Here is a 14475-nt window from a genome sequence, read left to right as displayed (position 1 = left end):
CGCCCCTGCCTCAGTTCACCCACTGCTGAAGCCCGCATCCATTCCTTTGTTACCTCTAGACTTGACTATTCCAATGCACTGGCTGGTCTCACACATTCTACCCTACGTAAACTAGAGGTGATCCAAAACTCGGCTGCCCCTGACCTAACTCGCACCAAGTCCCTCTTACCCATCACCCCTGTGCTCGCTGACCAGCATTGGCTGCCGGTTAAGCAATGCCTCGATTTCAAAATTCTCATCCTTGTTTTCAAACCCCTCCGTGGCCTCGTCCCCTCCCTATCTCTGTAATCTCCTCCAGCCCCACAACCCCCCGAGATGTCTGCGCTCCTCTAATTCTGCTCTCCTGAACATCCCTGATTATAATCGCTCAACCACTGGTGGCCGTGCCTTCTGTTGCCTCGGCCTCAAGCTCTGGAACGCCCTCCCTAAACCTCTCCGCCTCTCTGTGTCTCTTTTCTCATTGAAGAAGCTCCTTAAAATCTGTGACCAAGCTTTTGGTCACCTGCCCTAATTTCTCCTTACGTGGCACAATGTCAAATTTTTTGTCTCATAATACTCCTGTGAAGTGCCTTGGGATGTTTCACTACGTTAAAGGCACTATATAAATACAAGTTGTTGTTGTTGTTGAACTTATTTCTCTTGGGATCCTTGAGGTCTTTGGACGAGGGAGAGAGAGAGAGAGACCCCTCTGTCTGTGCTGGAATTGCTCCCAGAATTAAAAGGACAGAGCCTGGACACACATATAAAACCCATCCTCCCATCACCCACTGAGTTCTACTTTGTCATCAGATCAGGGTAGATGCTGGGAGGTTGTTTCCCCTGGCTGGATAATCTACAACCAGGAGGTATAGTCTCAGGAAAAGGGGTCGGCCATTTCAGACTGAGATGAGGAGAAATTTCTTCACTCAGAGGGATGTGAATCTTTGGAATTCTCTGCCCCAGAGGGCTGTGGATGCTGAATCATTGAGTATATTCAAGACGGAGATCGATAGATTTTTGGAGTCTAGGGAAATCAAAGGATATGGAGATCAGGCAGGAAAGTGGAGTCAAGGTTGATGATCAGCCGTGATCTTATTGAATGGTGGAGCAGGCTCGAAGGGCCGCATGACCTACTACCGCTACTAATTCTTATGTTCTTATATTTAAAGAAGGAGGCCATTTGGCCCGTTGTGTCTGTGTCGGCTCTTTAAAAGAGCTATCCAATTAATCCCGAACCCCCGTTCTGTCACCATAGTCCTGTAATTATTTCCCATTCAAGTAATTCTCCAAATCCCTTTTGAAAATTACTACTGAGTGCACTTGCACACATTCCAGACCACAACAACTAGCTGCGTAACAAACATTCTGCTCATCTCACTTCTCTGGTTCTTTTTACAAAGTGCCATTCTTTATACAAACACAGCGGGGAGGGGGTTTGTTCCAAGCTTGATTACTGCAAAATGAAAAAAGGAAGAAATAGGAGCAGGAGAAGGCCAATTGGCCCCTCGAGCCTGCTCCGCCATTCAATAAGATCATGGCTGATCTGATCATGGACTCAGCTCCACTTCCCTGCCCGCTCCCCATAACCCTTGACTCCCTTATCGCTCAAAAATCTGTCTATCTCCACCTTAAATATATTCAATGACCCAGCCTCCATAGCTCTCTGGGGCAGAGAATTCCATAAATTTACAACCTTCTGAGAAAATAAATTCTCACTTTTAAATGGGCGGTCCTTATTCTGAGGCTATGCCCCCTAGTTTTAGTTTCCTCCATGAGTGGAAATATAATCTTTGCACCTTGTCGAGCCCCCTATTATCTTATATGTTTCGATTAGATCACCTCTCATTCTTCTGAACTCCAATGCGTATAGACCCAACCTACTCAACCTATCTTCGTACGTCAATCTCCTCATCTCCGGAATCAACCTAGTTAAACTTCTCTGAACAGCCTCCAATGCAAGTATATCCCTCCTTAAATATGGAGACCAAAGCTGCACGCAGTACTCCCGGTGTGGCCTAGTGTGAAAAGAGTGTGAATACCTTTTGGCTGAGAAATGATTAGCGTCACCTCATCGGGGGAATTCTGCAGAATCTCTGTCGCGGTTCTGAACGTGACTCCCTCCAGACTCTCGCTGTTCACTGAGATCAGACGCCCTCCTTCAAGACACAGAAGCAGAAAATGCATTTGAACAGTGAAAGGCAGACTTTGAAGAAACCGCACTTGATGATGGTATGCATTCCATGAGAATCGGTGGTCACCTTCTCTGACACGCCCATCCCTGTCCGCTGGACCTCCCAGTGTGACTGTCGCAATGAAGATCCCCAGGTCTAACTTTCCAGTTTGCTCTCCTCCAACAATCATAAATCCTACAAAAAAAGATAGATTAAACATGAGGGACTGCCCTTTTCTTAGCAGTGGATTACAACAATGGCAATTATGTCGCACCTTACCACATCAGCCTATCTCGAAGCACTCCATACTTAACTGTGTGCAGTTCTGGTCACCACATTACAGGAAAGATGTGATTCCAATAGAGAGGGTACAGCGGAGATTTATGAGGATGTTGCCTGGACTGGAGAATTTTAGCTATGAGGAAAGATTGGATAGGCTAGGTTTGTTTTCTTTGGAACAGAGGAGGCTGAGGGAAGACCTTATTGAGCTGTATAAAATTATGAGGGGCCGAGATAGAATGGATAGGAAGGACTAATTTCCCTGAGCAACCAGGGGGCATAGATTTAAAATAATTGGTATGAGGTTTAGAGGGGATTTGAGGGGAAACTTTTTCACCGAGAGGTGGGGTGTGGGTCTGGAACTCACTGCCTGAAAGGGTGGTAGAGGCAGAAACCCTCACCACATTTATAAAAGTGCTTGGATGTGCACTTGAAGGCCGTAACTTACAGGGCTACGGACCAAGAGCTGGAAAGTGGGATTAGGCTGGATAGCTCTTTGTTGGCCGGCACGGACACAATGGGCCAAAATGGCCTCCACCCATGCTGTAAATTTCTATGATGCTATGATAAAATACCTTTGAAGTGCAGTGATGATAATTACATTGGAAAATGCAGCAGCCATTCTGTGCCAGCAGCTCCCACGCAGGCAGGGTATGGTGGTGTAGTGGTTATAGTACTCACAGATGGGGTACAGTGGTGTAGTGGTTATATTACATTACTGGACTAGTAATCCAAAAAATACAAGTTCAAATCCTACTGTGGCGGGTTAAGAATTTGAATTTATTTTTAAATAGTTGCTATCACTACCAATGGTCCCTTTAATTTTTTTTGGGTGCACGGTCCCTTTAACGGGCTGTGCGGCCCGCTCAAATTTCTGCGCATGTGCGGTTTGTCCATTCAGAATCTGTGTGGGACCTCCAGCTTAAGGGAATCATTGATCAGTACCATGAAGCTGTGGGATTGTTGGAAAAACCCAACTGGTGCACTCATGTCAGGAAAGAAACCTGCCGTCCTTATCCGGCCTGGCTACGACTCCAGTCTCACACAAACGCGGTGAACGTTTAGCCTCCCTTTGATGTGGTCCAGCAGGCTGCTCAAAAAGATGCAACCAGGGGTGAGCAATACATGGCAGCCTTGCCTGCAACACCTCCAGTCCGAGAATGAATCAATAACGAAACAACAGTAGGAACACAGGAACAGGAGAAGGCCATTGGGCCCCACGAGCCTGTTCTCCCATTCAATGAGATCATGGCTGATTTACGACTTAACTCTATCTCCCCATCTTTGCCCCATATCCCTTCATACCTTTGGTTAACAAAAACCTATCAATCTCAGGTTTAAAATTAGCAATTGACTAGCATCAATTGCCATTTGCAGAAGAGAGTTCCAAACTTCTACCACCCTTTGCCTGTAGAAGTGTTTCCTAATCTCACTCCTGAGTGAGTGAGTTGAAGGACCAGATAAACTTTTTTTTTGGTTGCTTGTTGAGGAATGTTAGCCAGGACACTAGAACTCCCTACCAGGTAATTTTGTGAACAGTCAGAGCGGGCCTCCGTTTAATATGTTATTCAAAATGCAGGACCTTCAACAATGCTGCACTCCCTCAGTACTGCACTGGAGTGTCAGCTGAAACATTGCAATAGTTCCTCAGGTTCTCAGCTAAGCTGTCGGCTTGGGTTAGATGCTGGAAACTGGCGGGTACTTCATTAACCATGCAGCTCTGACTCTGATTGCATCATCGGTGCCCGACTGCTATTTTAATGAGAAGTCTGTATGGGTCAAGAAGTTGTGTCTTTGCCACCAGGCCTAACTGAGGAGAAGAGCAGTCGGGGCCAGAAGAGGCCCGAAAAAGTAAGGGCTGGAAATTCCGTTTGCAACGCCACCTGTTACCGTCGGAGAGGAGCGGCTGAGGACTGACTGTCGGCGGGGAGCGGGTTCCTCGGCTCCCGAGAAATGTAGTTGGGCGGTGGCGGCTGCGAGATTCGGTCGGTTCGGTGGCTTCCCCGGCAGCCGTTTGTACCGACTGGGAAAGCTGTCAGTACGTCGGGGATCCCAGGACGGTACCGTCCAGAGATCAAGGTGAGTTGTTACCTTAAATATTGTCAGCATTTATTTATAAATGGCACTCGTGGGGAAGTGTGGGTGAAAGAAATTTGAGAAAACTTTTTTTTCCCCGGTTTTTTCCATTAGGATGCCGGCAGGTTGCCGCGGGGAAATCGAGTCGGCCTCCTGTGCTCACGCTCCGTTGGCAACCGAGGACGAGTGTTCAGCGCTGCATTCTTATCTTTGGGGAAAAATGTTAAATTTGGCAATTTGAGGCGGTGATTACCACCTGGCGGTAAAGTCACCCTTCAGGCGCTATCACTGCCTCAAAAACGGCGGTAACGAATTTTGACCCCTTAGTACTTTGACTTTGTTCGACTTTCCTTGTGGGGCCAGATGGGAGGGGAAGCAGGTGGGGGGGGAGGAGGTTCATGAGTCTTCTCCAGACACCACGAGGAATGTTTCGGCTTCCCCTGCCCTGGGCTTTCCTCCCCCTCACCCCGCTGGGATCGTGAGGCCCTCCCAAACTCCCCCGCCGACATTTTGCTGACGAGGCCCGGGAGTCAAAACCTCCAGGTCCTCACGCTGCTAAGTTCGGAACGGTTTGCCACCCGCCTCAGCGGTTCCCCCCCCCCCCCCCCCCACTGCCCCCACCCCGCCCAATCCCCCCACCTGCACGAGTTAATGCCTGCGTACAATTGGCACACTGGAGAATGTAGGACGGACAAGGTAAATGAATTCTAAAGGTCGGAGGTCCTGCCCTGTGGAGCTGTTTTTATTTTTATGGGGGGAGATCATTAAAACTGGTAGCATTTTTAATCCAGGGTAAGTAAGCCACACTTGGACTAATTGAATTTTGAAAGGTTGAAGGGCGCAGTGCATTAGTGTAGCTGTCCATCAACTCAACCGCGACTTTAATAAATCAGTCAGGGCCTGATGGCAAATGCTTCATCGCGGATCCTTACCGTTACACACACTCAAAGAGAAAGCACTGGTCTGCGTAAGGCGGACCTCCACACACATTGGATATCATCTCCTGTGTATCCTATGTGCTTTTAAAAATAATATCTATTTACTCTTTGTACAGGATATACAATCCAGTTGTGACAAATAACCATAAATCTGATTAGGCCTCTGGAGAGGCCTAACAAACTATCTATTTAGTCACAGGCTGACATACCCAAAGGCTCAGAGGTGAGGTCATTACACATTAAAGGGTTCAGGGAAAGAAAAATATGTTAAACTTGCCACTGTTTAAAAGATATTCCCCAACCTCCTCACAGAAATCCCTAGAAAAATTCCAAATAAGTTCATAGTGAATTGTTGATGGGCATACAAACTGCAGCAAATATTTACCAATTGGGTAATAGTCAATGTACTTCTTAAAATGGTGATTTGCCTCAAAACTGAAGCAGATTCTGTGTAAAGATTCACCATGTTGAATTCTGATTGCAATGTGGTGTGGCATGACGTTTACAAAATGCAAAAGAATGCAGGATCGGCATATGTTTTCACCGCCGTGGTGGATCAGGTGGCCACCCTGCGCAGAATTCCGCTCTTTGTCATTTTTTTTTGAGCGGACCAGAAGTCGGTCATAATGGGGGCGGTAGTGCAGCGGGGGGCACTCTCGAGGGGCGGAAGTGGAGGCGGAACGGAGTCCCCGCCGCTGTCACCCATCAGTGCCGCGCTGATGACGCCGTGACGCTTGTGCGTCACCACGTCTCTCCCTTTCACTTAAAGGGGTGGGCCGCTACGAACTATGCGATTCTTTTAGTTCGGTTCACTGGGCCACCAGGGAGGGTTTTGACCGGGCCAGCGGGGATGCCAGGCTGTCTGTTGGCGGCCCGGCTGAACCCGGGGGGCATAATTGTCCAGGCGACCTGGCAGTCAGCCGACAAAAAAAAAAGTGGCGGCCACGGCAGTACGCCCTCCCCTTGAAAGGCCGCCTCACAGCCATGTTGCACACACAGCGACAACAGTGCACCGACAGAAAAAACTGTTGGGGGCATCGCTCGGTGGCCCGAAGATTTTTTACGGTCAATTTAGATTGAGGTGAGGGAGATCGGTGCTTTGGTGACGCTCTCAGGAGGGGTCGGCAGCAGCGGGGCAGAAGTGGGGACCGCCGGAAAAAGCATCTAGTAGAATTTTGCAAGCGACGGCCATTTGACTCCGCCGCTTGGCTGCCACTTTCTGGCGGTAAGAGGCATTTTCAGGAGGCTGAATTTCGGCCCCTAATGTCTCTGAGTAAAAAGGTTGTGGGATCAAGTCCCACTCTAGGAACTTGAGCACGTAAATTTAGGCTGACACTCCCAGTGCAGTGCTGAGAGAGCGCTACACAGTCAGAGGTGTCGTCTCTTGGATGAGACGTTAAACCGAGGCCCCGTCTGTTCTCTCAGGTGGCTGTAAAAGATTCCATGGCACTATTTTGAAGAAGAGTAGGGGCGTTCTCCCCGGTGTCCTGGCCAATATTTGTCCCTTAGTCAACATAACAAAAACAGATTATCTGTTTGAGGGAGCTTGCTGTGCGCATTTCCCACATTACAACAGTGACTACACTTCAAAAGTACTTAATTGGCTGTAAAGCACTTTGAGATGCCCAGTGGTCATGAAAGGTGCTATATAAATGCAAGTCTTTCTTTTGTTTTTTTGGTGTTGTTGAACTGGAGGACATGAATATAAAGTTAGTAAGTGACACCATGGGTCCAGAATAGAAGGAATATTGTTGTTGATGTGTGGGACATACTCCCAACTAAGGCACTTAACGACGTGTCAATCAGCACCTTTAACACAAGAGCGGGATGCAAAAGTGGGTAATTGAACAATGATACATACAGGTAGCGATAATCGAGAGCTGTGCAGGCTATGATGGCTTCTGAGCTGTGGTAATGATGGAGCCCTTGTAGCAAGGAATACTAGCGCCCATGGATGTGCGATGGAATGGGTATTTTAGAAATTTGCTTTGTTTACTTTTAGAGAATGTTGGTAAAGCTGTTCAACTGGAAATAAAATTAATTCAGTCGAGTCCATTAAAAAGTGGATTACACAAGAGATGAGCTTGATGGGACGAATGGCCTTTTCCCATTCTATTTATTTAATGTTCTTATCACTGCAATGTGTAAATGAGCAGAGATCATTGGCCCAAAAATTGCTGTGGCAAACCAAAGAACAGTGCCCGGCCTTAGTTAGTCTTGCCCGTTTAATATGGATGATGTTTTGCACTGCAAGTTGCTGGAAGTGCAAGATGGAAACAGCGCGGCGCCCTCTACAGGGCATCTGGGATCTGAGTGAACAGGCCAAACAACTGTGTATCTCCTCAACAAATCAGCTTGAAGGATTGTGAAATGAACAGTGGCAGTTCTGAACAAGGATGTATTACTAAGAGTGTCAAATCATATACAGAAAGAGAAATAAAGAGAGGGGGAAATGATTGGATTAAGAGAGATGGAAAAAAGAGACAGAAAGAAAAAGTAAAAATGCTTTTTTAATATTTAATTTTAAAAGAAATCTCCAACAACCATTAAAACCTGAAGGAATGAGACGTGTAATAGTTCATAGTAATGTATATACCTGTGAGTATGCTCACAGTTTTGTAGAGCTGTTGAGTCTAGAGAAGTCTATGTTCCATGTGTATATTGAGTGTGCAAGGTTGCAGCCCCTGTTTCATTATTTAAAGGGGCTTCTCCTCAATTTCTGGTTGCACTTCAGTCCCACACTCCTGATCTTTGGGCACGCCGTGCGGAGGGGAGCGGGTAGGTCCGAGGGCCTCCTCGTAGGACTGCTCCTGGGCACGGCCAAGGGTGCCATCAGCCGGTCCAGGCAGCGGGCGGTCGAGGGGGTCGTTCAACCTGACTGCCTGCCTCTCTTCCGCGTGTACATCCGTGCCAGGGTGTCCTTGGAGATGGAGCACGCGGTGTCCACCGGTACACTCGCGGCCTTCCGCGAGAGGTGGGCGCCGGAAGGACTGGAGTGCATCGTTACCCCCGGCAACCAAATTTTAATTTGATTTTATATGTTTTAAAGTTTAATTTGTTTTAATTGCCGGATTTTTAGTGAACCGCTCCCCTTTTATATGGGGCACTTGTAAAATATATGGTTTTAATGCCCCCCCAAAAAATCACCAAAAAAAACACAAAAAACAAAAAAAAGAAACTAAAATCATTTTTAAAAAAGGGGCAGTTAAGTGTCTGGAGTGTCCCCCAGATCGGGGGGCACTTGATCTAATGTTTATTTTGTTCCCCCCCCAAAAGAGTTGTAGAGCTGTTGAGTCTAAAGAAGTCCGTGTTCCAAGTGTATATTGAATGTGTGAGATTGCAGCCTCTCTTCCAATATCTGAAGGGGCTAAACTCCTCAAATTCTGGCTGCACTTCAGTCCCACACTCCTGATCTTTGGGCACCCTGTGCGGAGGGCAGCGGGTAGGTCGGAAGGCCTCCTCGTAGGACTGCTCCTGGGCACGGTCAAGGTGGCCATCAGCCGGTCCAGGCAGCAGGTGGTCGAGGGGGTCATTCAGCCCGACTGCCTGCCTCTCTTCCGCGGATACATGCGGGCCAGGGTGTCCTTGGAGATGGAGCACGCGGTGTCCATCGGTACGCTCGCGGCCTTCCGCCTGAGGTGGGCGCCGGAGGGACTGGAGTGCATCATCACCCCCGGCAACCAAATTTTAATTTGATTTTGTGTGTTTTAAAGTTTAATTTGTTTTATTGCCAGGTTTTAGTGTCCCCCTCCCCTTTTATAGGGGGCACTTGTATAATTTGTGTGTTTTAGTGCCAAAAAAAAACGCAAAATACCCCACAAAAAACAAAAAAAACAAAAACAAAAAAAAAGGCACATAAATTGTTTGGAGTGTCCCCCCCCTTTAATAACGGGGCACCTGATGTAATGTTTATTTATTTTGCAACAAAAAGAGTTGTAGAGCTGTTGAGTCTAGAGGAGTCCGTGTTCCACGTGTATATTGAGTGTGTGAGGTTGCAGCCCCTCTTCCAATATCTGAAGGGGCTGCTCCTCAAATTCTGGTTGCACTTCAGTTCCACACTCCTGATCTTTGGACATCCTGTGTGGAGGGGAGCGGGCAGGTTGGGAGGCCTCCTCGTAGGACTGCTCCTGGGCACGGCCAAGGGGGCCATCAGCCGGTCCAGGCAGCGGGCGGTCGAGGGAGTCGTTCAGCCCGACTGCCTGCCTCTCTTCCGCGGTTACATCCGAGCCAGGGTGCCCCTGGACATGGAGCACGCGGTGTCCACCGGTACGCTCGCAGCCTTCCACGAGAGGTGGGCGCCGGAGGGACTGGAGTGCATCATCACCCCCGGCAACCAAATTTTTATTTGACTTAATGTCTAAAGTTTAATTTGTTTATTGTGTCGGTTTTAATGCCCTCCCCCTTGAAGCCAGGGGGCACTTGTATAATTTGTGTTTTTAATGCCCTCAAAAAAAAAGAAAAAAAGAAAAAAAGAAAAACAAGGGGGCATTTGATTGAAGTTTTTGGAGTGTGCCTCCCCTGCCCCCCTTTTTAACCAGGTGGCATTTGATTGGTTGTGACAAAATAGTTGCAGAGCTGTTGATCTGTTAAGGTTCCTTTAAAGTTTTATTGTTAATTTGTGGGTTCAAGTGTCCCTTTAATAAGGGGGCACTCGGCTTTATCTGTTACATAAAATAGTTGTAGAGCTGTTGAGCTGGGAGTGGCTTAGCCAGTCACGTGATGTTCACAAGACTCAATAAAACCCCAGCCAGTTGGGTTCAGAGGATCCACGATGAGGCAGGTGGTTGTGAGCCTGGTGGATGAACTGGTAATGTGTGGTTTGATTGTTAAACCTTTTGCTAATAAACCAACTAGTTCTTAATAGCAATGTGCTGCTATGAATTCTAAGGCAAAGCACCCATGAAACAAATTGCCAGTGCCGGACAGGCTGACTGGCAGTAATTAGTATGCACCGTGCTGTTAAAAGGGTACTTGGACTGAAATAGACAACCCCTAACTTTCTGCGGCGAGTTTAGTTTGTATCTACTATGCAAATACAGGAACTTCAGGCCGCTCAATGCATTTATACAGTGAGCCCAACAGTGAGCTGCCCTTTTCGGGAAGCTAATGGCGACTCGGACAGCAACCTTTGGATTGCCGCGTTTAATCGCGCACCTGCCCGCGTGTGAAGGTGCTGAGGCATTTAGGCATAAATAACAGCGGGCACCATTAGCCTCACCGTTACTTTGACAGTGACTTGTGGGCCAATAAGAACATCCATTGAAGTGAAACTCTATTATCTCACATACCAAAACCAACTTTGGGGTCTTTCTTCAGATGTACAAAAATGATCTCCCTCTCAGGTACAGTCAGCTCGGTGTCTGTTTTGCCCTTTGAAGCTCCTGTGAACAAAAAGTACAAGTCAGCTGCCAGAAAAAAAAGCAATGCCAACTCTGTGGTACTGCAATAAAAACTGAATAGAATCGACTGAGTAAAGACGTGTCAGCTCTGGCCTCTTGTGCATCGCCCACTTGCTGCGTCCCGGCTTTTGCAGCCGTGCCTTCAGCCATTTCGGCCCTAAACCTCTCGCCACTCTCTCCTCCTAGAAACCTACCCCTGCGCCCCAACATCTCCGTCTCTGGCTCAGTGCGGACTTTTATCTGGTGACGCTCCTGTGAAGAACCTTGGGATGTTTTACTACATTAGAAATGCTATATAAATGCAAGTTGTTACTGTTGCTGCAGCCTTGACATGCTTACAGCGGAAGCTGCTCCTACTATTATTGAGCATTTTTATGTCCCAAGGCAGGAATGTAATCAGATTTTAAAAAATGCTTTATTCATTCATGGCGTCACTGGCAAGTCCAACATTTAGTTCCCAGCTCCTAAGAAGGTGGTGGTGAGCCGCCTTCTTGAACCGTTGCAGTCCATGCGGTGAAGGTGCTCCCTCAGTGACTTTGTCGTAGCGGTTTGATGCAACTGAGTGGCTCTCTGGGCCATTTCAGAGGGCATTTAAGAGTCAACCACACTGCTGTGAGTCTGGAGTCACGTGTAGGCCAGACTGGATAAGGACGGCAGATTTCCTTCCCTAAAGGACATGAGTGAACTCCCAGGTGTGACTCCAGACACTGAGCCAAAGAAGGCGATGTTAGGATTGATGACTAAAAGCTTGGTCAGAGGTGGGTTCTAAGGATCGCCTGAAAGAAGGTGAGAGGTGGTGGGGAAAAGAGTGTCATGGAGGGAATTCCAGAGCTTAGGATCAACAGCTGAAGGCACGGCCGCCAATGATGGGCGAAGGATGTGGGGGGTTGTCTATGGCCACGCTCTGCAGTTACGACCATTGTTCAGTCCAGACCATCTGGAACACAATCTTTGAACTCACAAAGCAGTTTTCAAACTTCGAACAACTTTGTGTACAAGTTTACACACCTGTTCAACAAATAGCTGCCGCTTTTATTTCATTTTGAAAAACCTTTTGCTCAGCAAAGTATTTTTAATATATACCAAAATTAAGAATTAAGGGTCTGTATATTCTTACACGTGTGAGAAGTCTCTTCTGAACTTACCAGTCACAGGGCTTTGACTACCGGTCACAGTCCGCAACCCCAAATGTCTGCATCTTTCCCTCAAAGCGGGGAGAATTTCTGACTGAGATATGGCAGCTGTTGCGCTGCAGGAGAAAGACAGTTTCCGGTTAGCGAGCTTGTGATCAGATTATATCAGGGACCTTCTAATAACGTTACTTCAGTTACGTGGATAGACTGGAGAAGCTGGGGTTGTTCTCCTTAGAGCAGAGAAGGTTGAGAGGAGATTTGATCGAGGTGTTCAAAATCATGAGGGGTCTGGACAGATTAGATCGAGAGAAACTGTTCCCATTGGCAGAAGGGTCGAGAACCAGAGGACACAGATTTAAGGTGATTCACAAAAGAACCAAAGGCGACATGAGGGAAACCTTTTTTTAACGCAGCGAGTGGTTAGGATCTGGAATGCGTTGCCTGACAGGGTGATGGAGGCAGACTCAATCATCGCTTTCAAAGGGAGTTGGATAAGTACCTGAAGGAAAAAAAATTGCAGGGCTAGGGGGAAAGGGCGGGGGAGTGGGACTGGCTGAGATGCTCGACGGGCCGAATGGCTTCCTGATGTGCTGGTAACCATTCTATGATTCTATGATTCCATGTGCGTGTTGTGTCTGGTAAAAGGGCCCAGGGTCGTACATTCTGATCTCTTGTGCAACTTTAACAAACTCCTAATGATACGGCTTCTAGAGATGTGGGCAGACCCTCGGATTGTTCAGTTGACCCCGTCCTTGCAATTTAGGATGGGGTCAGGTGAGACCGAAGAAGTCTCTCCCCATCACACCTCAACCCTCTCTTAATGATCTGCGGAAATGTTCAGGTCTTTATATTTAACGATCCTCGGATTAATTGTAGCACTGTTCATGAATGAATGGAGATGGAACTAGCACCTGTGTGAGTGTCCTCAATGTTCTACATCTCCTGTATTCTAAATATCAGTCGAAGAGGTAACACTTCATATGTTGACGAAAGTTAAAGAATATTAATGTCATGGTGCACCCTCTGGTGTATGTTGAACTATTCTGTCGTAGAAACCTTTTCGTCCTTTCATGTTTTACATGATACAATTAATGGTCAGAATAGCTGTGTCAAAATAGAGTTAAAAGTGAATATATAAATAACTAAAATGTCAAGTTAGAAATGTTATTATTGGTTCTTGGGCAACACTGAACAGGCAATAAAAAAGCAAAATACAGGAATCTGAATTGAAAACAGAAATGCTGGGAATCTCAGCGGGTCAGGCAGCATCTGTGGAGAGAGAAACGTTTTGGGTCTGTGACCCTTTCTGAAAAGGCAATATTTACTGTCCGTCCCAGCTTGCCCTGAGATATCTAACAGTCAGTTCCATGCTGTGGGATCGGAGTCAAGTGTGAACATGACTGGGTCGCAATGATAGATTCCCGCAGTAGCCTCCAGATTGAATTTACAATTTATCACGGTGGGATTGGAACTCGCGCTCTCAGGGCCAGTCAGCTAGTACATTTACCACTAGGTCATTGCTCTCCTTAATCTGACCTCGTAACTCAATTCCTAATACCCTCTCAAAGGCATGAACATCATGCCACTGATTAAGTCGCACACTATCAAAGAATCATAGAAAAGTACGACACAGGAGGAGGCCATTCGGTCCATGCCGGTCGAAAAGAGCTTAATCCCACCTTCCAGCACTAGGTCCATAGCCCTGTCCGTAGCCACGGCACTTCAAGTGCACATCCAAGTACCTTTTAAATGTGGTGAGGGTTTCTGCCTCCACCACCCTTTCAGCCAGTGAGTTCCGACTCAAAGTAGGAACAGCCCAGTGTTCATACAACCATGATAGAATCTCTTTCGATTTTTATTCTATCTGCTCACACAAAGCAATACCTTGTTGAGCATTTATTTTTTTACGCTGCAGCTAAGTACCTGATGGATTCACAGGAATTCTGGCATAAAGTGTGCTGACGCTGATCATTCAGTATTACCTCATGTATGTGAAATGGCAAGCTTACATGAGTCACGAGTTACTGATCCCAATTATATGAAATCAGTGTGTCCCAACAAGACCAGACTGCAGCTGCTCCTTAGACATTTCCTCAGGGCCAATCTCATTCCAAAATATTTATTAGTTCATTAATCTTTTTCACACCGTGATCTGCTGTGCGTTCATTTCAAAGATTTGACCCTCTAAAGGGAATTAATTGCCGCGGAATATAGCACAGCGTTGTGTGTTTGATGCTCCAGTGCACTAAACGAAGATTGAGAAATGCTATCGCTGATTGCTCTCAGCACCAGGATCAAACGCTGCCGTTGAAGACAAGATCCCCTACTTCATTTTAGTCATGGAAAAGTGGATCATCAAATCTTCCTCAAGCGCATGTATGACTAAACATGTGTCAGAAGATAATCGACAGTCCAACAACTTCCAGATAAACGAGTTGGTGATAACATGTTATCTGCAATTCTCTACTCTTCATTCAAATTGGTTTGCCTTTGTGATTAT

General features: G+C 46.9%; 1 protein-coding gene across 1 annotated transcript in view; it reads right to left on the bottom strand.

Annotated features, from left to right (window-relative positions):
- ptpn20 (protein tyrosine phosphatase non-receptor type 20) overlaps positions 1 to 14475 on the bottom strand; it is a 473076-nt gene that overhangs the window by 240406 nt on the left and 218195 nt on the right. The window contains exons 19-22 of the mRNA XM_070865389.1: positions 11988 to 12091; positions 10732 to 10824; positions 2238 to 2345; positions 2019 to 2135 (exon numbers count right to left, since the gene is read on the bottom strand). Coding sequence (XP_070721490.1) covers positions 2019 to 2135; positions 2238 to 2345; positions 10732 to 10824; positions 11988 to 12091 — 422 coding nt within the window. The remainder of the gene's footprint in view (positions 1 to 2018; positions 2136 to 2237; positions 2346 to 10731; positions 10825 to 11987; positions 12092 to 14475) is intronic.

This window comes from Pristiophorus japonicus, chromosome 22 (genome assembly GCF_044704955.1).
Source record: "Pristiophorus japonicus isolate sPriJap1 chromosome 22, sPriJap1.hap1, whole genome shotgun sequence".
NCBI classification, from domain to species: Eukaryota; Metazoa; Chordata; class Chondrichthyes; family Pristiophoridae; genus Pristiophorus; species Pristiophorus japonicus.
The sequence above is the reverse complement of the archived record's forward strand: the minus strand, read 5'-3'. Positions and strand labels throughout refer to the sequence as shown.